At 43.1% G+C, this 18074-nt stretch overlaps 1 protein-coding gene across 5 annotated transcripts in view; it reads right to left on the bottom strand.

The window, feature by feature from the left end:
• EPG5 (ectopic P-granules 5 autophagy tethering factor) overlaps positions 1-17290 on the bottom strand; it is a 57907-nt gene extending 40617 nt beyond the window's left edge. For all 5 annotated transcript variants that reach the window (XM_062018374.1, XM_062018373.1, XM_062018372.1 and 2 more), the window contains exons 1-11: positions 17197-17290; positions 12791-13714; positions 11002-11245; positions 10019-10155; positions 9392-9499; positions 8286-8359; positions 5747-5852; positions 5148-5262; positions 4411-4561; positions 3277-3432; positions 2774-2931 (exon numbers count right to left, since the gene is read on the bottom strand). In XM_062018374.1, coding sequence (XP_061874358.1) covers positions 2774-2931; positions 3277-3432; positions 4411-4561; positions 5148-5262; positions 5747-5852; positions 8286-8359; positions 9392-9499; positions 10019-10155; positions 11002-11245; positions 12791-13714; positions 17197-17250 — 2227 coding nt within the window. In that variant the 5' untranslated portion in view covers positions 17251-17290. The remainder of the gene's footprint in view (positions 1-2773; positions 2932-3276; positions 3433-4410; positions 4562-5147; positions 5263-5746; positions 5853-8285; positions 8360-9391; positions 9500-10018; positions 10156-11001; positions 11246-12790; positions 13715-17196) is intronic.
• Positions 17291-18074: the final 784 nt, after the last annotated feature.

The raw sequence follows: 18074 nt of genomic DNA on the forward strand, positions 1-18074 counted from the left end.
AAGAGTGAGGTGAAGTTGAACACAATAGGAAGGTTGAGATGCTTTCACTTGGAATTAAAGACAGGTTTCATCTTTAAACCTAACAGTGAGATGCTTCCAAATACAAGTAAACATTTAATTCCCCAGGGTGGGGGACAACAGGAAGGTAAGAGTATAAATAAACTCGTACAGGACTTGAAAATCACTTTTAGTTCTTCCCAACAACTCTATAGTCTGTGCAGCAAAACAAACATTGAAAGCTGCACTTGAGCTATAAAATAGTGTGGGGAGTGGTCTGCTTCCTCTGAGGCATAACATGCCAGTAAACACCATTTACAGTGCTTACCATATATTGAAAAAAGTTCTCATTGTGGCACTCAACTCCCTCATCTGCAGAAGCACGTGCTCAGCATGCTTGTGATTAAACACTTCCACTTAGGTTACATTCTATTTTAAGTGCTTTCAATAATTTTGCAACCATACTTCAACCTGAAAAGGTCAGACTTGTTCAGTCAAAACATGGCATGAACCGTGTGCTAAAGGATTGTGCAATTTACATTAAGAGTTTTTCCATTTAGTAAGACAAATCACACTCCTGATAGACACAATAAACATAGAGGGATGTATAATCCATTCACCTCCCTTTCCTAATGCTACCTTTTATCCCTACAGCAGAAGTCCATGAACAGAAAGAAGATAGCTGGTGCCAGCTGCTGAGCATGTGTGCACTAGACCTCTTCCACTGAAAAATCACAGCTCTGCAACCTCCCAGTGTCCTGCTTCAGCTCCACCTTCCTCTTCACTGTACCTGGCTGGCATCATCTATGGGCTTCATATGCTGCCAGCCCCATGCCAACCCCAAACCCACACCAAGCCATAGCTTGGGACTGAAGGACAAAGGCAGTAAAAACAACAAATAGAGACTCCATCTAAATCTCCCCTCTCAGTTGAGCAATGACATCTTCACCACACAGTTGCCACTTGAGTTAATTCATCCTTTCTGCCCACTTGATGACACTAAAATTCAAGTTCAGAGAGACCCTAAAAATTGCTAGATTTGGGGCAACACATGCTTAAATTCATACAGCTGTCAAACGCCACAAAAAACCTACTAAGTCATTGCTTGTCAGTGAAAACGTGTCTTCCACAGAAGTTTAATAACCTTTGGTCCACTCAAGCATACCTCAAGCAATGAGACATCTAACATCCCAGGCAGTTGTTTTATATGTGGTAGCACTCGCAGCCCAGAGGTCATCCTACTAAGTGTAGCTCCAATTTTATCATGCTATTCTACATATTCTTGAAAAGTAACTGTGCTCCCACCTCTATACGTAGAAGCCTAAAGATGCCATCAATTACCAAGGCCTGTTACCACCTGCAGATTCACCACCATTAGCATTTCTCAAACTTAATTCGGGAATATAAATCAAGGAAAAAAAGTTCTTTTGCAAGAGAATGTGAATGTCATGGTCTTCTAGGATATAATTACAGGAACTTCAGTCAGCATTATAATGGTGTCAGCCAAAATAAGCTTTTTTAGAAGACTAGGTGGATTTCACTGAGAGAACTGTTGATATTCCCTCTCTTGACATTAGTGAAAAACAGTACTTTGCTGACATAACCCAACAAAGAGGATAAAAATATCCTGCATCAGCATAGCAGGGACTTCAAAACATAAGTTAGCTATAAGCAAAACAAAGCCTGAACAAAACAAGAAGAGACAGTATTTGTTACTAACTGCAACCCACCACGTCATATTACATTCTCTTTGTATGAGATGCAGTAAAAATTTCTTGCACAAACAAAAAAATAGAAATGCTACTGAAACAGTGTGTAACTTTTTGCTGGCAAGTGCTGACCTGATTAGCATTTCACAAAGTATACACAGCTGCAGTCCTGACATCTCTGTCCCACTCAGCAAAAGCTGCCTTAAATGTTAGCTGAGCTTGCACAGAGTACAGTCACTCAGTAACCTCTCAAGATCAAAACTGCCTTCAAACAAGTCTTTTGAAGAAGTAGTAAAATTGGTAACAGCTATCTGGGCTATTAGCTATCTGAAAAGTAACTCAGAGTGAGATTTGCTCTTCTTGAACACCGCAAAGAAGCTATGAAGTACAGAGTTACGGCTTGGTTTTCCTATCTCCCTATCAAGTCCTGAAATATTTTCCATGAAGGCAGCAGCAAAGGGAAAGTAGCATTCCAGATGGCTTCTAAATAATTCTGCTACAGCTGAAGCCACCACAAGCACCGTGGAGATCAACACAGTACAGAAGCCAAGGGGAAAAGAAAGATGAGGTGGCACATAGGACAAGAAAAGCAGCAAAAGATGGCTTGAGGTAAAGGAAACCCATAGTCACGGAAGAAAGCACACCTCCCACAATGTGAGATACTCAAGGCTGGAAAAAAACATTAAGGACTGACAAATTTAAAGGATATCAACAGCTCAAAAGTCAATAGCTCCCAAAAAGAAGAAAAACCAACCATATCTCACTCTCCAAACACTGTCAAAGGTCAAGATGGGAACTAATAGGAAAGTACACAAGATGCAAGATGTACCTACTTCACGGCACTCCTGCAGCTCTCTGCAGCAGTCAGTAGCAGTCACTGTCAGAGAACACCAAGAGACAGTAGATCTGACAATGCCCGTTGAAATGAAAGTTTGGGCAAACAATGACTGGAAGACTAGGAACTGCTGAAGGTATATTTAACAACAGAACTTGCAAAGAATTCAGTTCACAGCTGATGCAGCAGTAGCGAAATTGATTAGAACTCATTCTTAGTGTAAGAATTCTACCTTTGAGTCTTTGTTTGCAGTCAGCAGGTTGCAGAGCAGAGCAGAGCTTTTCCAGGTCCTCGCTCTCTGCACAGTGCATGACAAAGAAGAGTCTCCAAAGCATGTTGCTGGATAAGGTTCCATAAGGCATCTCAGACATGAACAACCAGACTCCCAATCTGTTGGATTTGAAGAGATAGATAGGAGGTTTCATCCTGACAAATGCCAACACTTGAAAAGAAGACCCCTCTGCCATGCAATAAAATTAGGAATGTGAGGATGTGTCTTAACATCTCAAATCCTGGGTTATCCTCATTCTGAATGAACAAGTCCTCAGAGCTTCTGTCAGACACTGGAATTCCAGGCGCAATTCCTCCCCACCTTGATGCTACCAATGTGCCAAAAAATCCCCCATATGACCTTCTTGTTTAAATCATTAAGTATTAAAAGCTACCCCAAATCCCAGTTTCAAATCTCTGACTCCTCCAAGACGAAGCCAGTACCAATCACACAGGACAGCCTACCTTTTTGCCTTCAGAACATGCAGAACAGCTCTAAAAAATAGCTCATCAAATTCCAGCTGCAATTTTTCCACAGAGTAGGGATGTGCTACTGATCCATATTGTTTATTGCCACTAACATATTGGGCCCAGTGGTCACTCACGTGACAAAGTGTCATCCTACACAGCAGAACAAACAAGTTGAAGAATGACAATTAAGCATATCATCACCATATAAAAAACACAAGTAAGTGCAATTAGATCAAAGTCTAGTCACAAAAGATATGCTCAACCATTTATTCTCTGGTTTCCAGATATGTCCATACAAATAGCACTTCCTTTCCCTCTTCAGACAAGGCTAGTATAAAATGGTTGTGTTATCCTTCCTTGGTTGGCATACAAACAATGCGTAATATTCTGTTATACTAAATTAGTTTGTGTATGAACTGTATAGCCTTCAGTTAATCCTTCATGATGAAATGGCAATACATGCAGAAAGCTCATAAGAGGACAACTATACTGAGAAAATTATTGCTCTGAGAATTCAAAGAAAAACACAGATTTTACTTCCTATTTAACTGTACCCCACTCCCCTTGAAAACATGCTCACAGAAGGCATAGGAAGTAACTGCTAGAGATTAAAAAAAACAGGAGTAACTTTTAGTTTGAATTACGTTTGCTTAATGCATCAATATGAGTAGTAAACTAAAAACCCTAAAACAATTCTGGATAGCAACAGAAAGCCAGCAGTAACACTGGTTAAAAACAGGGATGATTCAAGAAACTGATGGATTTCAGGGACTTTCCAAGCCAAGCCTAAGCACATGCCTGATGGAAGTCAGCCAAATGTTCCACAGTTCACCAGGCTCCTCTACAATCCTACACATCAGATTCTGCAATTCCCCACTTTACAGGCAGCTTTAGAGTCAAAGAGTCTGAGATTTCATATTCTCAGACTAGCTAACCCTAAACTGACCCACTCTGAGCAAAATCTATCCAAGAACTGTCTAGGGGTTTTGTTTTCTTTTTTTGGCTGGTGGAGTCTGGTGGTTTTGTTTGTTTGGTGGCTGTTGGTTGCTTTATTTTTAGCAGCTCTGAACATTAAATCAAACCATATGAGAAACACTGAATCATATCACAAAGAAAATATTCTCTTACTTGATCAGCTGACCGATTCGCTTCACGAACTGTCGGTATCGTGCCCTGTTAAATGTTTCTAACCCTGCAGACAGAAGATCCACTAAGGAGTTTGCAAAAGCAAAAATCTTCATCATCTCCTGAGGAGTTGTATTTTCAGGAAAATAAGCACCTAAGACCAAGACAGAAAGTGAAGTCTCAAAAAACAACTCAAACCTGTCAGTTCTGGATTTTTCAAGTAACTTAACAAGAACTCAAAGCAACAACTCACCTTATAGCTGTCAAACAGTTCATTGTTTGACAGATACACAGAGAATACAAATCTGTGTTTTGTTTATGAAATGAATAATAAATATCTGTTAAACATGACAGTACAAATCCACCACATAGGTCATAATACGTCGAGCAAACAGTTACCTTTTCTCAGAGATTTAGGAAAACAAAGAATTAATAAATAATTGGGGGAAAAAAACCACAGTAAGACTACAGCAAAGAGGCAAAAAGCAAAAATAAGTTCTGAAAGCATCTCTACGAGTCTAAACCACCGAGCAGATCAAAACTAAAGGAAAGGATTCTACGGCTTCGCATTATAGTATTGATGTCAGTTTTTGTTATCCCATGCACATGGCATACACTGTATCATCTATTTAGTCTATGAGCTGTTGCACAGTATTTCAGAGACTCTCATAATGCAGTAGCACTCTTGGAGCTTTAGCCAACAAGCAAAACAAAAAATAACTTCTTAGCATCCGATTTACCTCCAGACTTAAATCCAAGGAAATGCTGAAAGAGTTCATGAAATGGAAACTGGGACAACAAGGCAATCAAGTCATCTTCCAGAAGCAGAACCCAGCTTGTTTCAGGATCCTCATCCTGAAATACAAATACGATTGCTTTACAACAAAATGCATGGTGAAAGGGATTCACTGTTGTACTAGTTACAGTTTGCCTATAAGAGGAAAACAAATAAATCCTCTTTCCCACATACACACAAGCTCCTAAACTCCTCTTCTGTGTGTGTTTCTATATAAAAGCTCTCATCAGCTAGGAAACAGAACTAAAGGTAATGCCAGTCCAAACCAGCTTCTGAAGAGAAGCACGTATTCAAACATAACTCTACTCCCATGACCCTTTTGCCTGCAATAGCTTCTATGTTTAAATTCTGCTAACACCCATTACTGGAAGCTCCACTATCTAAAGTAGTAACACAGAGCTAAATGGGGGGTAAAAGAGACCTAATTTCCAAATGTTGCTTTTTAAACAACAAATTGTCTTTTCTTCCTCCACTTCACCAAAACCAATATAAAAACTTGAGCAGAAGGATAAAGTAAAAAAAAAAAACAAAAAAACCCTGTACCTCTTCTCCCCCTTCATCTACCAGGGTCCAGTTTCCAGATTCTTTCCCTGATGAGGAACTTTTCCTTTCACTTGGTTTCATATGGCACATGAAGTCCACCCGATTTCTGATTTAAAGTGAAAAAAAGTTTACAAAAAATCAGAAAATTAGTATTCAGAATTAAGTATACGATACCAAGAAACTAGGTACAAGAACAAGAAGTTAACATGTATGTCAGAAAGTTCCCTGGCAGAAAATGACATGGGAGTGTTGGTCGATAGCAGTGTGCCCAGGTGGGCAAGAAGGCCAAGGGGGTCCTAGCTTGGATCAGCTCCAGTGTGGGCAGCAGGCCTAGGACAGTGATTGTCCCCCTGTGCTGAGCCCTGGTGAGGCTGCAGCTCAAGGGCTGTGTTCAGTGTTGGGCCCCTCACTCACTGGCAGAGGGACACTGAGGGGCTGCAGCGTGGCCAGAGATGAGCAGCGGAACTGGGGAAGGGGCTGAGGCACAAATGTGATGGGGAGCCCCTGAGGGAATGAGGGTGTTCAGCCTGGAGGAGGCTGAGGGGAGACTTTGTCTCTCTTGGCAACTCCCTGACAGAAGGCTGTGGCCAGGACTGGTAGAATTTGGTCTCTCCTCCCAAGCTACAAGAGGCAGGACAAGGGGAAACAGCCTCAAGTTTCCTCAGGGGAGGTTTAAATTGGAGATGGGGAACAATTTCTTCTCCAAAAGGATTGTCCATCCCTGTCCCTGACTGCCCAGGGCAGTAGTGGAGTCCCCATCCCTAGAGGGATCCCAAAGCCACGTAGCTGTGGGGCTGAGGTACATGGGTTAGTGGTGGCCATGGCAGTGCTGGGGAAATGTTTGGACTTGATGGTCTTAAGAGCCTTTTCAACCTCAACAATTACATGATCACTGACAAGCTCACATCCTCCAAGGCTCACGTCAATTTGCTGTACGCAGTAAATGATCTTCCAAGCAATATTTTCAACACAGTAAACACCTATCAGCCCTATTTCACAAGCACATTTAAATATTCAAGAAATACTATCCTTGTCCATGTGCAAGAAAAATTCTTTAAAGAAATAAATCAAACGAAGGCTATCACGTTTCAGAAGAGGTAGTCTACAACAACCATTTAAGGCTACCACCTGGTGAGATGACAACAAACATAATGAGTGCAGGCCAGCTCCACTATCCAACTTCCACAGCTGTACTAGCTAGGCATCACGGAATTATTAGTAAGACTGGTATTATGTACTTTGAGAAATCACAACCAAAGACCTTTCAGGAAAGAGTTGCTTCAAATCAAGAGAATTCTATGTATTCGACCACTGTAAGTCCAGAATACTAGTTCTCAGACTATACCATACACTTCCTTAATTGTTCAGATATACTAAACAAACATGCAGAAAGGTTATATAAAAAAAAAAATTGCAATGTCCAACTTCCTTCTGACTTGAAGCGTGGCACAACTCTGCACAATAAAACTTTGGTAAAATATCACCCTCCTGATGTCCTTGGAACTCCCATTCTGATAATACAATACTGTATTATTATATTTTATTATTTATGACTATAAACAAAATTATTTGCAATTATATATAATTACAAATTTCTTTTTTTTTTTTTCAGAAACCAAATTCAAATTTCAAACTCACTCCCTACATGCAACAGCTGTTACAGAGAAGTCTCAGCTCTTTTACCAGTAAGTACAGCCACTGTGGAGGCCCTGCATTCTTGTACCAACAGCTGAGAGCATCACTGCAGACACCTAAAGTTATGCTTCTTTCAAGACAACCATCAAAACACACAGGCAATACGAGTGCCCTCAGGATACACTTGTTTACCAAGGCAGCTCTGGAGAGGAAATGTGAAAACAAAACCCTTTAAAATAACAGTCTCTAATAAAAAGGGCTCCCATTTAATTCAGGCTATCAAAATCATAACCACAGAATGTTAAGGGTTGAAAGGGACCTCAAAAGATCATCTGGTCCACCAATGACAATCGTAAGTAGCAGCAGTTTGATTCTTGGACACCAAAATTTAAGCAGTGGGAGAAGCAAGTTACACATTTTATCTGAAGCACGTAACAGCTTTCATTAATGACTGATTTCATTAACCAGCTTCTCCAAGTACCATGTATTCCTTCTAGACTAAAAAAAAGAAAAACAAATTAAGAAGCCCAACAAGCATAAACACCACTTGACAAACCTTTTACTCTACTCAAGGGCCTCTGTTGCAGAGACAATATAATGAACAGGCTACTGTACAAGTCAAGAACTCTTATTTCAGAAGCCACAGCAACAAAACATGCAGGCATGTCAGTCTTCACAAGTTATTTGACACTGAAAGCAAGAGGTATCATCCCATGAAAGGCTGCCAAGGCTGTACTTGAAGATGAATGAGTAAAAAGAGTTTGAATTAAACTGAGAATCACTTACTAATTGCTTGTATGACTTCGCTTGCGATGAACTTTCAGAGTTTTCTGAACAGATCATGTATCATGTTTTCTACTCTTAAATAACCAGAACATATGCATAAGATCATATTCATACTTACTTGACAGGAGACATAAGCAAGGCAAGAGACTGCATGAAATGAAAGACACCTGATGGGTTATCCAAGACTTTGATCTGAAATGAAATGGAAAAATCTAAGTAAACTTAAGTAAAACAAAGGGCAAATTAGTTTTGTCAGAGAAATTGCAATTCTGAGTTTCACATTTTCAGAATCATTCCACAGTTCAGACTAAAAAGTATCCATGAGAGACAGCAATACTTTGTGAGTATGTGAGTTACCCAGAAAAAGTACTTATAGAAATTAAAGGAGGAAAAAAGAAATCCCACATATCAAAAGCTCCACAAAAATACAATTTCCCTCTTTGTTTCACAAGTACTTCTGTGCACCAGGAGGAAGTGGTATGTTGAGCACAGAGGAAGTTATGGTTCTATCATATCAGGTTAATGGTTGGACTCGCTTTAAGGATCTTTTCCAATCCAAGTGATTCTTTGATTCTGTTCTCCCCTTTTACGTCATTGCTTGCCCTTCCCGGTTAACATAATTGCAATCTTTTTTCTATGGACAGATTTCCAACATTTTCCCCTCCTGGAGGAGCAAAAAAAGCTCTTTGCAAGGATGGCCTGGTGCCTTTGTGTATCTGCACTCCTTCTGGTCTATATAAAGTGAACTCTCTCCCTTCTTCTTGAAATTACCTAAACTAATCAACTTCCCAGGAAAATTTGTTCCATTTCAACAAGAACAATATAAAAATCTGTTATTTCTCATCCCTGACACATGAACAGACTTGCCTCTAGTCCCACGTGTCCCATATACCCTTGCTGCTCCAAGTCTAGATGCTGTTTCCATTTCTCAGCAAGCACTCCCCTAACCTGCTGCAGCACAATGCCTTCTAAGGCATGCCACAAGTCCCTGATGTCCTTTCACAAGTCTGTTTAAAGAATGAGAAGTGTGTTTCCTTCTTAATCTGCTCACAGCTGGACTAATATGGGTAAATACATCCCCCAACCAACTCCTCACTGTTACCATCCCACACACCTGGAAACAGTGTCAGTCATGAGGGATTGATCAGACCCAAGGCACTCTCCTCTCCTACCCACTCAACTCTCACTCCAACTTCTTGGCAGCAAAGAAATAAACATTCACACCTGAATGAATGGACAAGCCCACTCACTGATCCCAGCTGGACACCGAAGGATGTGGTTGAAGAGGAAGAGATGGTCACCTGGACAGCCAATTCTCTGCAATACAGACACCTAAGGGGAGGCAGATTGGAATCTGATAAATGATTTCAAGGCTCTCTCCTTTGAAGTCTTGCCAGCTAGAACAATACTGTTTTTACCTTTCTCTTCCCATGCTTTCTAACAAACCTCAATTTTCAGAGCACGTTACAGGACAACAATACTTAAAAGTGTGCCTGCCTGGCTTATGAGCCACTAACCATTTTCTTTGGTGTAGAAAATTTAACTACTTTACAGTTGCATTAAACCCAAATTTATTTGGAAGTCACCAAAAATGGAATTTTCTCAAAAATAACAAGACTGAATAGTTTTCATTTCAACGTAACTAAAGGTGTCAGTCCTCATTCATGCTGCTGACCCCCACTGACTTCATCAGACAAGAAAATTCATTCCAAAGATTCACTCACAGATTCCATTCCTCAAGTAGAACAAATCCCCCCAAAAATCCATCACATGTGAGACAGAGAGAAAATGTAATGACTCCCAAATTCAGCCCATGTGTTGGAACAGCCATATCCATGCTCACTCCCTCACCAGTCTCTGCAGCCACATCAGAAGGTCACTCTGAAACTGAGGATCTTCGATAATTCTGCGAGTGAAACTGAAGAGGACACTGATACATTCCTTCAAGTGGCCCAAGTCTGAAGAAAGATTTTCTGACTGCTTTGAAACTGTGAATTAAAAAGAATTAAGGAGCTTTGATGACTCTCAGAGCAGTAACATATGTAGTGGGTTTGGGGCTATATTGAAAACTTGCTCTTGGTGTCTGTAGATACCAAGATATTTCAACACAGCTGCTTGTTAAATCTGACAGACAAGAAAACTCAAAGCACTCTATTTACACAGTTAAGCACTGGACACTAATTACACAAAGAAATGTACTACAGTTACTCTCATAAAAGGCCTTTTGCCAACATAAACTTTGTAGGAACCACCACTATGCATATCAACTACCTGGGAGGTGGGGAGCAAAAGGAGGAGGACTAGGAAGGATAAATCTGGGGTGGAAGGAGGAGGAATACTTTAGCTAAAAGACTATATTGAGAAAAAACAAATAATTCATACATCTAGAATGAAAACCAGAAATATTTCTAAGTATTAGAGCTGCAAGACTTTAAATGGCCTTCCAAGAGGAAGTAAAGCAGGAAAAACATTCAGCAGATCTTAGAATTCTGCATAGCAAAATTGGTAAAGGACTTGTATTCTACATTGCCTTTGACAACAAAAGATTGGAGTCTGGGTGTCACATCCGACCCACTGTTTCTCTACAGCAATCTCTGGCAGTATGCAGTTCAGACACACTCCTGCATTCAGCTTCCACTCTCCAGGTACGTTAAGACAACTTTAGTTTTTCCTGTGAGAAAATTCTCCCCAGTCCCTAGGGAAAATCAGTAGGTTTTAGTACCAGAGGAGAAACACTCCAGTAGACAAATTCACCACAAGACTCCAAAACTGCAGGTGAAAAAGGTTCTAATCATTCTAAACAGCATGGGGAGGGGTCCAGATCCACAACACACCTTGTTCTTGCTGCTGAAGAGCCACTGATCTCAGCAGGGATGAGCTGCTGAGCAGCCTGTAGACATAGGACTCCACTTGCAACCGAGACAACACTGAAGTGTAGGAGTGCAGCGCTAGTGTCTGATGCACGTGCTCTGCTTTGGCTTCAAAAAGCTTTTTCAGTTCTCCCAGCACACTTCCATTCAGTTCCACTGTCTGGTAGCGATGGTGACCTGTCACTTTGCACTGATCTGCACAGACACCCTGAAAAGAAGGCAATTATTTTATATAAGTAGACATGAAGCAACTTGTCTGTATCACTGACAGATATGAACAAAACCAGGTCTCTCCACTCTCAGTGAGCACACCTGCTTCTCAGTTTACAGATTTCCATGAATATTTTAAAGCTAAAAAATATGTACTAAAACAAGATAAATACTTTTCTAAGCTCCCAGAACTGAAAATTTATAGCAACTGTTCATTGCTCATTTAAAAAAAAAAAAAATCAGAAATCAACAGTATTCTAAGCTTTACCCAAATAGGAATTAAAAGCTGAGGCCAGTCTTCCTCTGTCCCGTCTCTAACTCTTCAGCAAAAGAAAGTCACAACACATGAGGTTCCTGTTACTCTTTCATGCAACCAGGAAACATGTTTCCAAGCCAGTACTTTGAAGCTTAACCTGAAAGTATCCTTGTTTCCCCTAAGTTAGTAGAGTAAGAATTTTAAACTGGTATAAAGACAACAATTAGTCTGAAAACATAATAAACAATCAGTTAATTGGGATGGAATAAGGCAAGCACCAAGCTTACCAACTGTATGATGCCCAGTGAGAAAGTAAGAGAGAAGCTGAAATTGCTTTCAGTGTATAACGCAATCAAGGCAAAACTGAGAGTCCAGTGAGGTTCAGTGTTATTCCTCAATGAAAAGGAAAAGACTCAGAGCTCTTCAGTGGAAGTCTCTCACTGTCTGTAGTTAGGAACTACACGAGAGAGGCAATGCGCTCACAGAAACAACAGTAAAAGCCAATGCATTCATAGGTACTCAGCATCCTTGGATAATTTTCATGACCTGCTGAATGCTATTAACAGCATCAGGGCACCAGAATAATTCATTCACACCCATTGCAACATCCAGGTCCATAAACAAGTTACACAGAACAAATCCGGAGGAAAAATTTTTAGACAGGTGTCCCAAAGAGCTCCCCAGACCCCTCTGGTTTGCAAACAGAAACACTACAGTGTACCACAACGGAAGTAGATAAAAACCACAGCTACAGTTATGGAGCAATGGTTACTGAAAGTGGCCCACACGCCCTCTGTCACTCGTGAGCATGACTCAAGCTCCTCTTGCAGCTGGCTCCCCTGACAGCAGGACAGTCAGGAATGACAGTAATGAAAAGCGTCACTACTGGCAGTAGGCCAGATAGCACATCACCACTAAAGTAATTCTGAAGTCCTCCTCCACAATGTATCACCCTGGAATACTGCAGCACAACCTTCACCCAACACTACAGGTAGCACCAGGTCTACACAGTCTCATTCAGACTGACTACAGACACAAGTGACTCCCAAAGAGATCACCAGACACCCCACTACCTTACACTTGTCAGAGTTTGAAAATCAAACTGTCTAAAATCTCAACAGGATGATACTCTGAAGTACTGGGGGTCAGCAAAGAGATAGAAAGCAAAGGCAATCCTCCCTTTTAAACCAAATCAGCTTTAGTGCAATAAGCTTGACAGCAATCAAAATAAACGTCTGGAATCACATCCAAATAGTTTGGGTTGGAAAGCAGCTCCAGCAACAGCACCTGCACAGTTTTCTGTTCTTCTTTAAAAGTCCATAATCTCCCCTTAACGTTTTGGCAGTCTGTCATCATAGCCTGCAGCTCTGCCTCAGCCAGCAACAGCTGTCTCCTGCAGCGCATGTAGTTCAGCAGCAGTTCATAAAACTCATGCCTGTCCTGATGAGCAACACTTTCAAAGTCCTCTGCATAAGAGCCAACATTCTCCAGCCATGAACAGGGCTCAAAAATTTTCAGCTGTTCTCTGGTAAATGGCACCAGTTCTGGTTCAGTTGGGAGCTCTGGATACAGCCTTTCGTTGTGCAGCATTGGTTTAACTGCCATTATGGTTGGTCTCTCCCAGGACAATTCAGTCGACAGGTCTGGATAAACTGGTTTCAATCCCAATCGCTGAATGCGTGTTTTGGACTTTGTGGAGGCTTGTGAGATACCAAGAGGAAGCTTCTCTGAAGAACGGGCAAGAGGATTTTTAACATCTTGTGCAGTCTCAGTTCCTCTGTCCTGTACAAAGGCTACTGCTGCCCGAGACCCAGCAGCACTGGTACTGCCCAATACATCACAGTTTCCCGATCCACTAGGAACACCCTCCACAGGGCTGAGAGGTTTGTCCAATCTGCTTTTTCCACTCTCCTCAACATTCCCCCCACATTCCTCATGGGAAGGACTGCCTTTGAACTCTTCCACATCTGTACGAGGTTCTAGGGTCACCATTGAAGACCCTTCATTTGCTGAAGATAAGTTACTCTGGGTGACGTCACACACGTCATTTCTGGATTTTCCACTCTCTACTTCATCACAGAGACGAATTTCTGTAAACTCCCCAGGCTGTTCCACTTTACTGGCTCGAGAAGACACTTCTGCCACAGGAGGAAGGAAGACATCATCAGACTCTTGCGTCTGAGACTCTTCACTGCTTTTCTTTTTCTTTTCCTAGGGGGAAAAAAAAAACCACAAACAGTGTCACTACCAAGTGAATCTCTCCAACCTTGCCTCTCAAATCCCATCATCACCAAAACCAGTATTTTTGTCAACACTGTAATTCCAAAAACTCCTCTTAACACATTAATCTTCATAATAAAAGGTAAAACAAAAGGTACCAAACCAACCTTCATTCTTTAGTTATTTGAACACTCTGTTCTTGATCAGATCTTGAACAATGCTACAATATTTCTACATTAAAAGCTATACATATCACACAACAGGATGTTTCATTAACAAATAAAATAATCAAAACAACAAGACCCTGACCTCTAAAGGGAGGGACCTGCCTGTATTCATTACTCCCAAGCGAAAAAGGACAGTGGACTTCTGAACTTCAAGGGCCTTTAAAGTTGAAACTACAGAAGCGATAAAATGGAATTATGGATGCTGTCAATCATTTTATTGATACCAGGTTCTTGGACCTGGAGGACTGGGATCGACTGGCCTTGGTCTCGAGCACACATGAAATATTCTTAAAGTACAGGCCTGAAATCCAACACAAGCTTGAATTTGTTAACAGTGGTTATGCATGGGTCAGAAACATATTTAGAGCACAAATGGCATTGTAACAACACATACAGACTGCAGTGGCTGCTAGGGAAGGTGGGACAAGAGATGAAAGTGGGGCTGCAGTGTACCAATGGAACTACTCACCAGCAGGTAAATTAAATCTCTGTAATTGAAATAGAAACTGAGAAAAAACAAAAAAAAAATGTATTAAAGAAGAAATGGACTGCTGGCACAATTTTACTTTGGTCAAACCGAAGTAAATGGCCTCTGGGCCCAAGGGGAAACAGGGTTGTCATTTAAATTCAATACAATACAATAATTTGAGGAGGAGAAAAAGGTCTCTTACCCATAGAGCTTAGGCAAGTCATCTGGGATCATGCCACTAGTTTGAAATAAAATTCGAATCATGGTGGCACCTTGCCAATTTTAAATATAACCAGGATACAAATCAAATCGTTGCTTTCGTATTAAGTAGGGGCGACGTAACAGTCTGTACCATTTATCCTATTGGGGCTTTAGGAATTCTAAAAGATGATGTGGTATTATACCCATCAGAGCACCAGGAATGGGCTTATAAAAACAGATACACCCATGTATGGCAAACTATTGATGTTGATGGTTGTACCACAAAGGGAACACAAGGATATATATGTGAATGTAATACTTTGAGAGTCCAAGACATTCATTTAGACACTGAGCAAAATGTTTGTCTTTTTGAAATATGCTCTGATACTGACCCAAGGACTGTTCTAGAAAACATCAGGAAGGGTTTTGTATGTTTAAGAACCCCTTGTAATAGTCTGTTAATGGATGACTTAAAAGTACCACTTCACGATCCCTCAAATCTATGCATTTGTAACTTGACGTACATTTTGGGATGTGACTTTAGCTACTCTATACCAAGAACTGTGTACCAAACTATACATGGCAGTTACATGCTATATGATGTTGTCTGGGGCTGTGTAGTCTGGAGAAGAGGAGATTGAGGGGAGATCTTACTAACATTTATAAATATCTAAAGGGTGAGTGTCAGGAGGTTGGCACATCCCTTTTTTCTACAGTAGCTAGCAACAGGACAAGGGGTGATGGGATGAAGCTGGAACACAAGAAGTTCCAGCTCTAAGAACTCTTTTCAACAAATATCTCTGCCATAACAGAGTGCTGCACACTGAGGTGCACACAGCTTCATCTTCACCAGCTCCAGGTGAAGCTCCAGTTTCACCATTTGTTTTGCCACCTCACTGTGCTTTGAATCAGTCTGATGTTACTGGACAAGCTTAACTTCAGGCCTACTCTTTTCAGAAGGCTCTGGGCTCCACTCCACTGCTTGGCAGTTCCACAGCTGAGTTAGCCTTTCTCCTAGCTCACAAAAATTTCAGCTTTTCAAAGGACTGTAGCTGCTTCTGAGGCATAGGAATGGCAAAATCCTCAATGTGATGTGACCCCAAACTATATCCTCAAACACCTCAGTCTGTTAACAGAGATGAATGTAGTAATAGCAACACAAATATCAGGAACGAGTCACGTGTAACGCTGCAGGATTCTGCATTCATGCACATGAGATCACCAGTCAATTGTTTCACAGTGAGTTACACCTGGAAGCAACAGCCAAAGACAGCATCACATGTTCATAATGAGCTACAGCGTCATCTGACTCACTGCTCTCCCCTCCAGGCAACCAATTCTCTTCCACAGCCTTGTGCCCACTCTGAGGCTGAATCAAAACAGAAACAATGACACACTGGCTCTCCTGAGACTGCTCCTCTCTCCAGTCTTTGCTTTTGTTCAGTTCAGGAATCACAGCTGTAAGTGACACTTAGATCTAACCCTTGTTTTATACAGTAGCTATCAAATAATTCACTAATTTATTTATGGAGCTACAGCCTCAACATCTTTGCTCTACATGGTGTAGTTTACAACATGAAAGAGGTTAAGGAGATAAATGAAACATTCCTATTTTGACTCAATTCTGAGGCAATATGTTTTCTACTCAGATCCTCTCCACAGACAACTCAAATTCTGCATAGCATAGCCACAAGGAAAGCAAAGCCTTCAGAAAGCTGTTAGCACAAATGTCACGAACAAGGAACATACACCAGGATTAACACCCAGGAGAGCGATACTTAACAAATGGAGCACGGACTAATGAAGAAGAAATAGTTGTCTGCTACAAAATCATACAATCCCCGGATGCAAGAAGGTGGAAGGGACCTCTAGAGCATACAGCTCAACCAACCTCCTGCTAAAGCAGGCTCCCCTCCATCAGGTCACAAAGGAACATATCCGGGGGGGTTGGAAACCTCCAGGAAGGGAGACTATCCATGGTTTCCTATCTGAACCATTTCAAAACCAAAACCACACGTATGAGATGTAATACGACATTCCACACCGTGCCAAAACACGGCCAAATACCAGTAAGCGCTACCTCAAACGCTACCCCAGCTGCCTCCCTGCGCACAGCTATTTGAGAACAACATACGCTATAGGAAAACAAAACTTGTTTACACCCTTTTATAGCGCGGGGACTATCACTCCGTTCATCCGGCTGCCCGCTGCTTTACCTCCTCTTACACTGCCTCAAGCTTCTTCAGCGGCCTTCCCACGAAAACACCTCCCCCGCGGCGCCGCCGCAGCCCGTCGTCACCGCAGCTGGCAGAGGAGGCCGGACAAGCCCAGGCAGAACACTGCCCGCCCCAGTCCCTGCCAAACACTGACACCGAAAAAGCAGCGCCCAAGAGGAGCCAAAGGCCCTGACCAGGGCACCAGGGCACTCGGTGATGAGCTGCTCCCTCCCCGCCGAGCCGAGCCGAGCTCACTTCCCTGCTGCCAGCGCCGCCCAAGCCGCCACAGCCGCGACACGGCGTACCGGCAGCGTGAGGCGCTTCCCGCTACCGCCCCAGCCCCCAGCGCGGCGCCCCTACCTTGGGTCTGCTCTTGGCCCGGGCCTTGCGAGGGCCCCGCACGGCCTCGGCCATGGCCCCGCTCTGCGCCCGCCGATACCGAGCGGCCCTACGGCCCGGGCGGAAGCGACTGCTCGGTCCCGTCCCCCGGCCGCTTCCAGCCAATCAGCGGCGCGGGAGGTACCGGTGTTCCCCACCCGCGGGTGCTCTCGACCAATCGGAGGCGCGGCAAGTACGGGAGGCACAGAGGGACATACGGAGCTGCGGTTCGTCAGGGCGGGGGCGGGCGGGTTGTCCTGTAGCGATCTATGGAGACCCCGCGCTGCTCCGTAGGGCCCGGGGGGAGGCCACCCGCCCCTGTAAGGATGGATTGGGAGGCCGGGCTGCTGCTAGGAGTGTGGGACGAGAAGCCAAGCCCCTGCTGTTGAGGATGGGGAGGATGAGGCCCCTTCCACTCGCGCCGTGCTCGGAGCACTGCTGGAGCAGGGCTGTCTCCCGCACCCCGAGCCTCAGCCGAGCTGCTGGGCTCAGGCACCACTGCCCCCTCTGATCCCGGCCCGGGCACCCAGGCAGCCCAGGGAACCGCAGCTGGAGATGAGCCCATGCTCATCTGCTGGGAGCACAAGCGACTGCTCCCAGGCCCCAAACAGATGAGCCTCCACAGAGCTCAGACTCTCTTGCAGAAGACACATGCTTGTGCTGGGCCCTGGTGAGGCTGCAGCTCCAGGGCTGTGTTCAGCGTTGGGCCTGTCACTGCCAGAGGCACACTGAGGGGCTGGAGCCTGGCCAGAGCTGGGCAGCGGAGCTGGGGAAGGGGCTGGAGCACAAGGGTGCTGGGGAGGGGCTGAGGGAATGGAGGTGTTCAACCTGGAGGAGGCTGGGGGCAGACAGGAGCACTC

Source organism: Colius striatus, chromosome Z, assembly GCF_028858725.1.
Source record: "Colius striatus isolate bColStr4 chromosome Z, bColStr4.1.hap1, whole genome shotgun sequence".
Taxonomy (NCBI): Eukaryota; Metazoa; Chordata; class Aves; order Coliiformes; family Coliidae; genus Colius; species Colius striatus.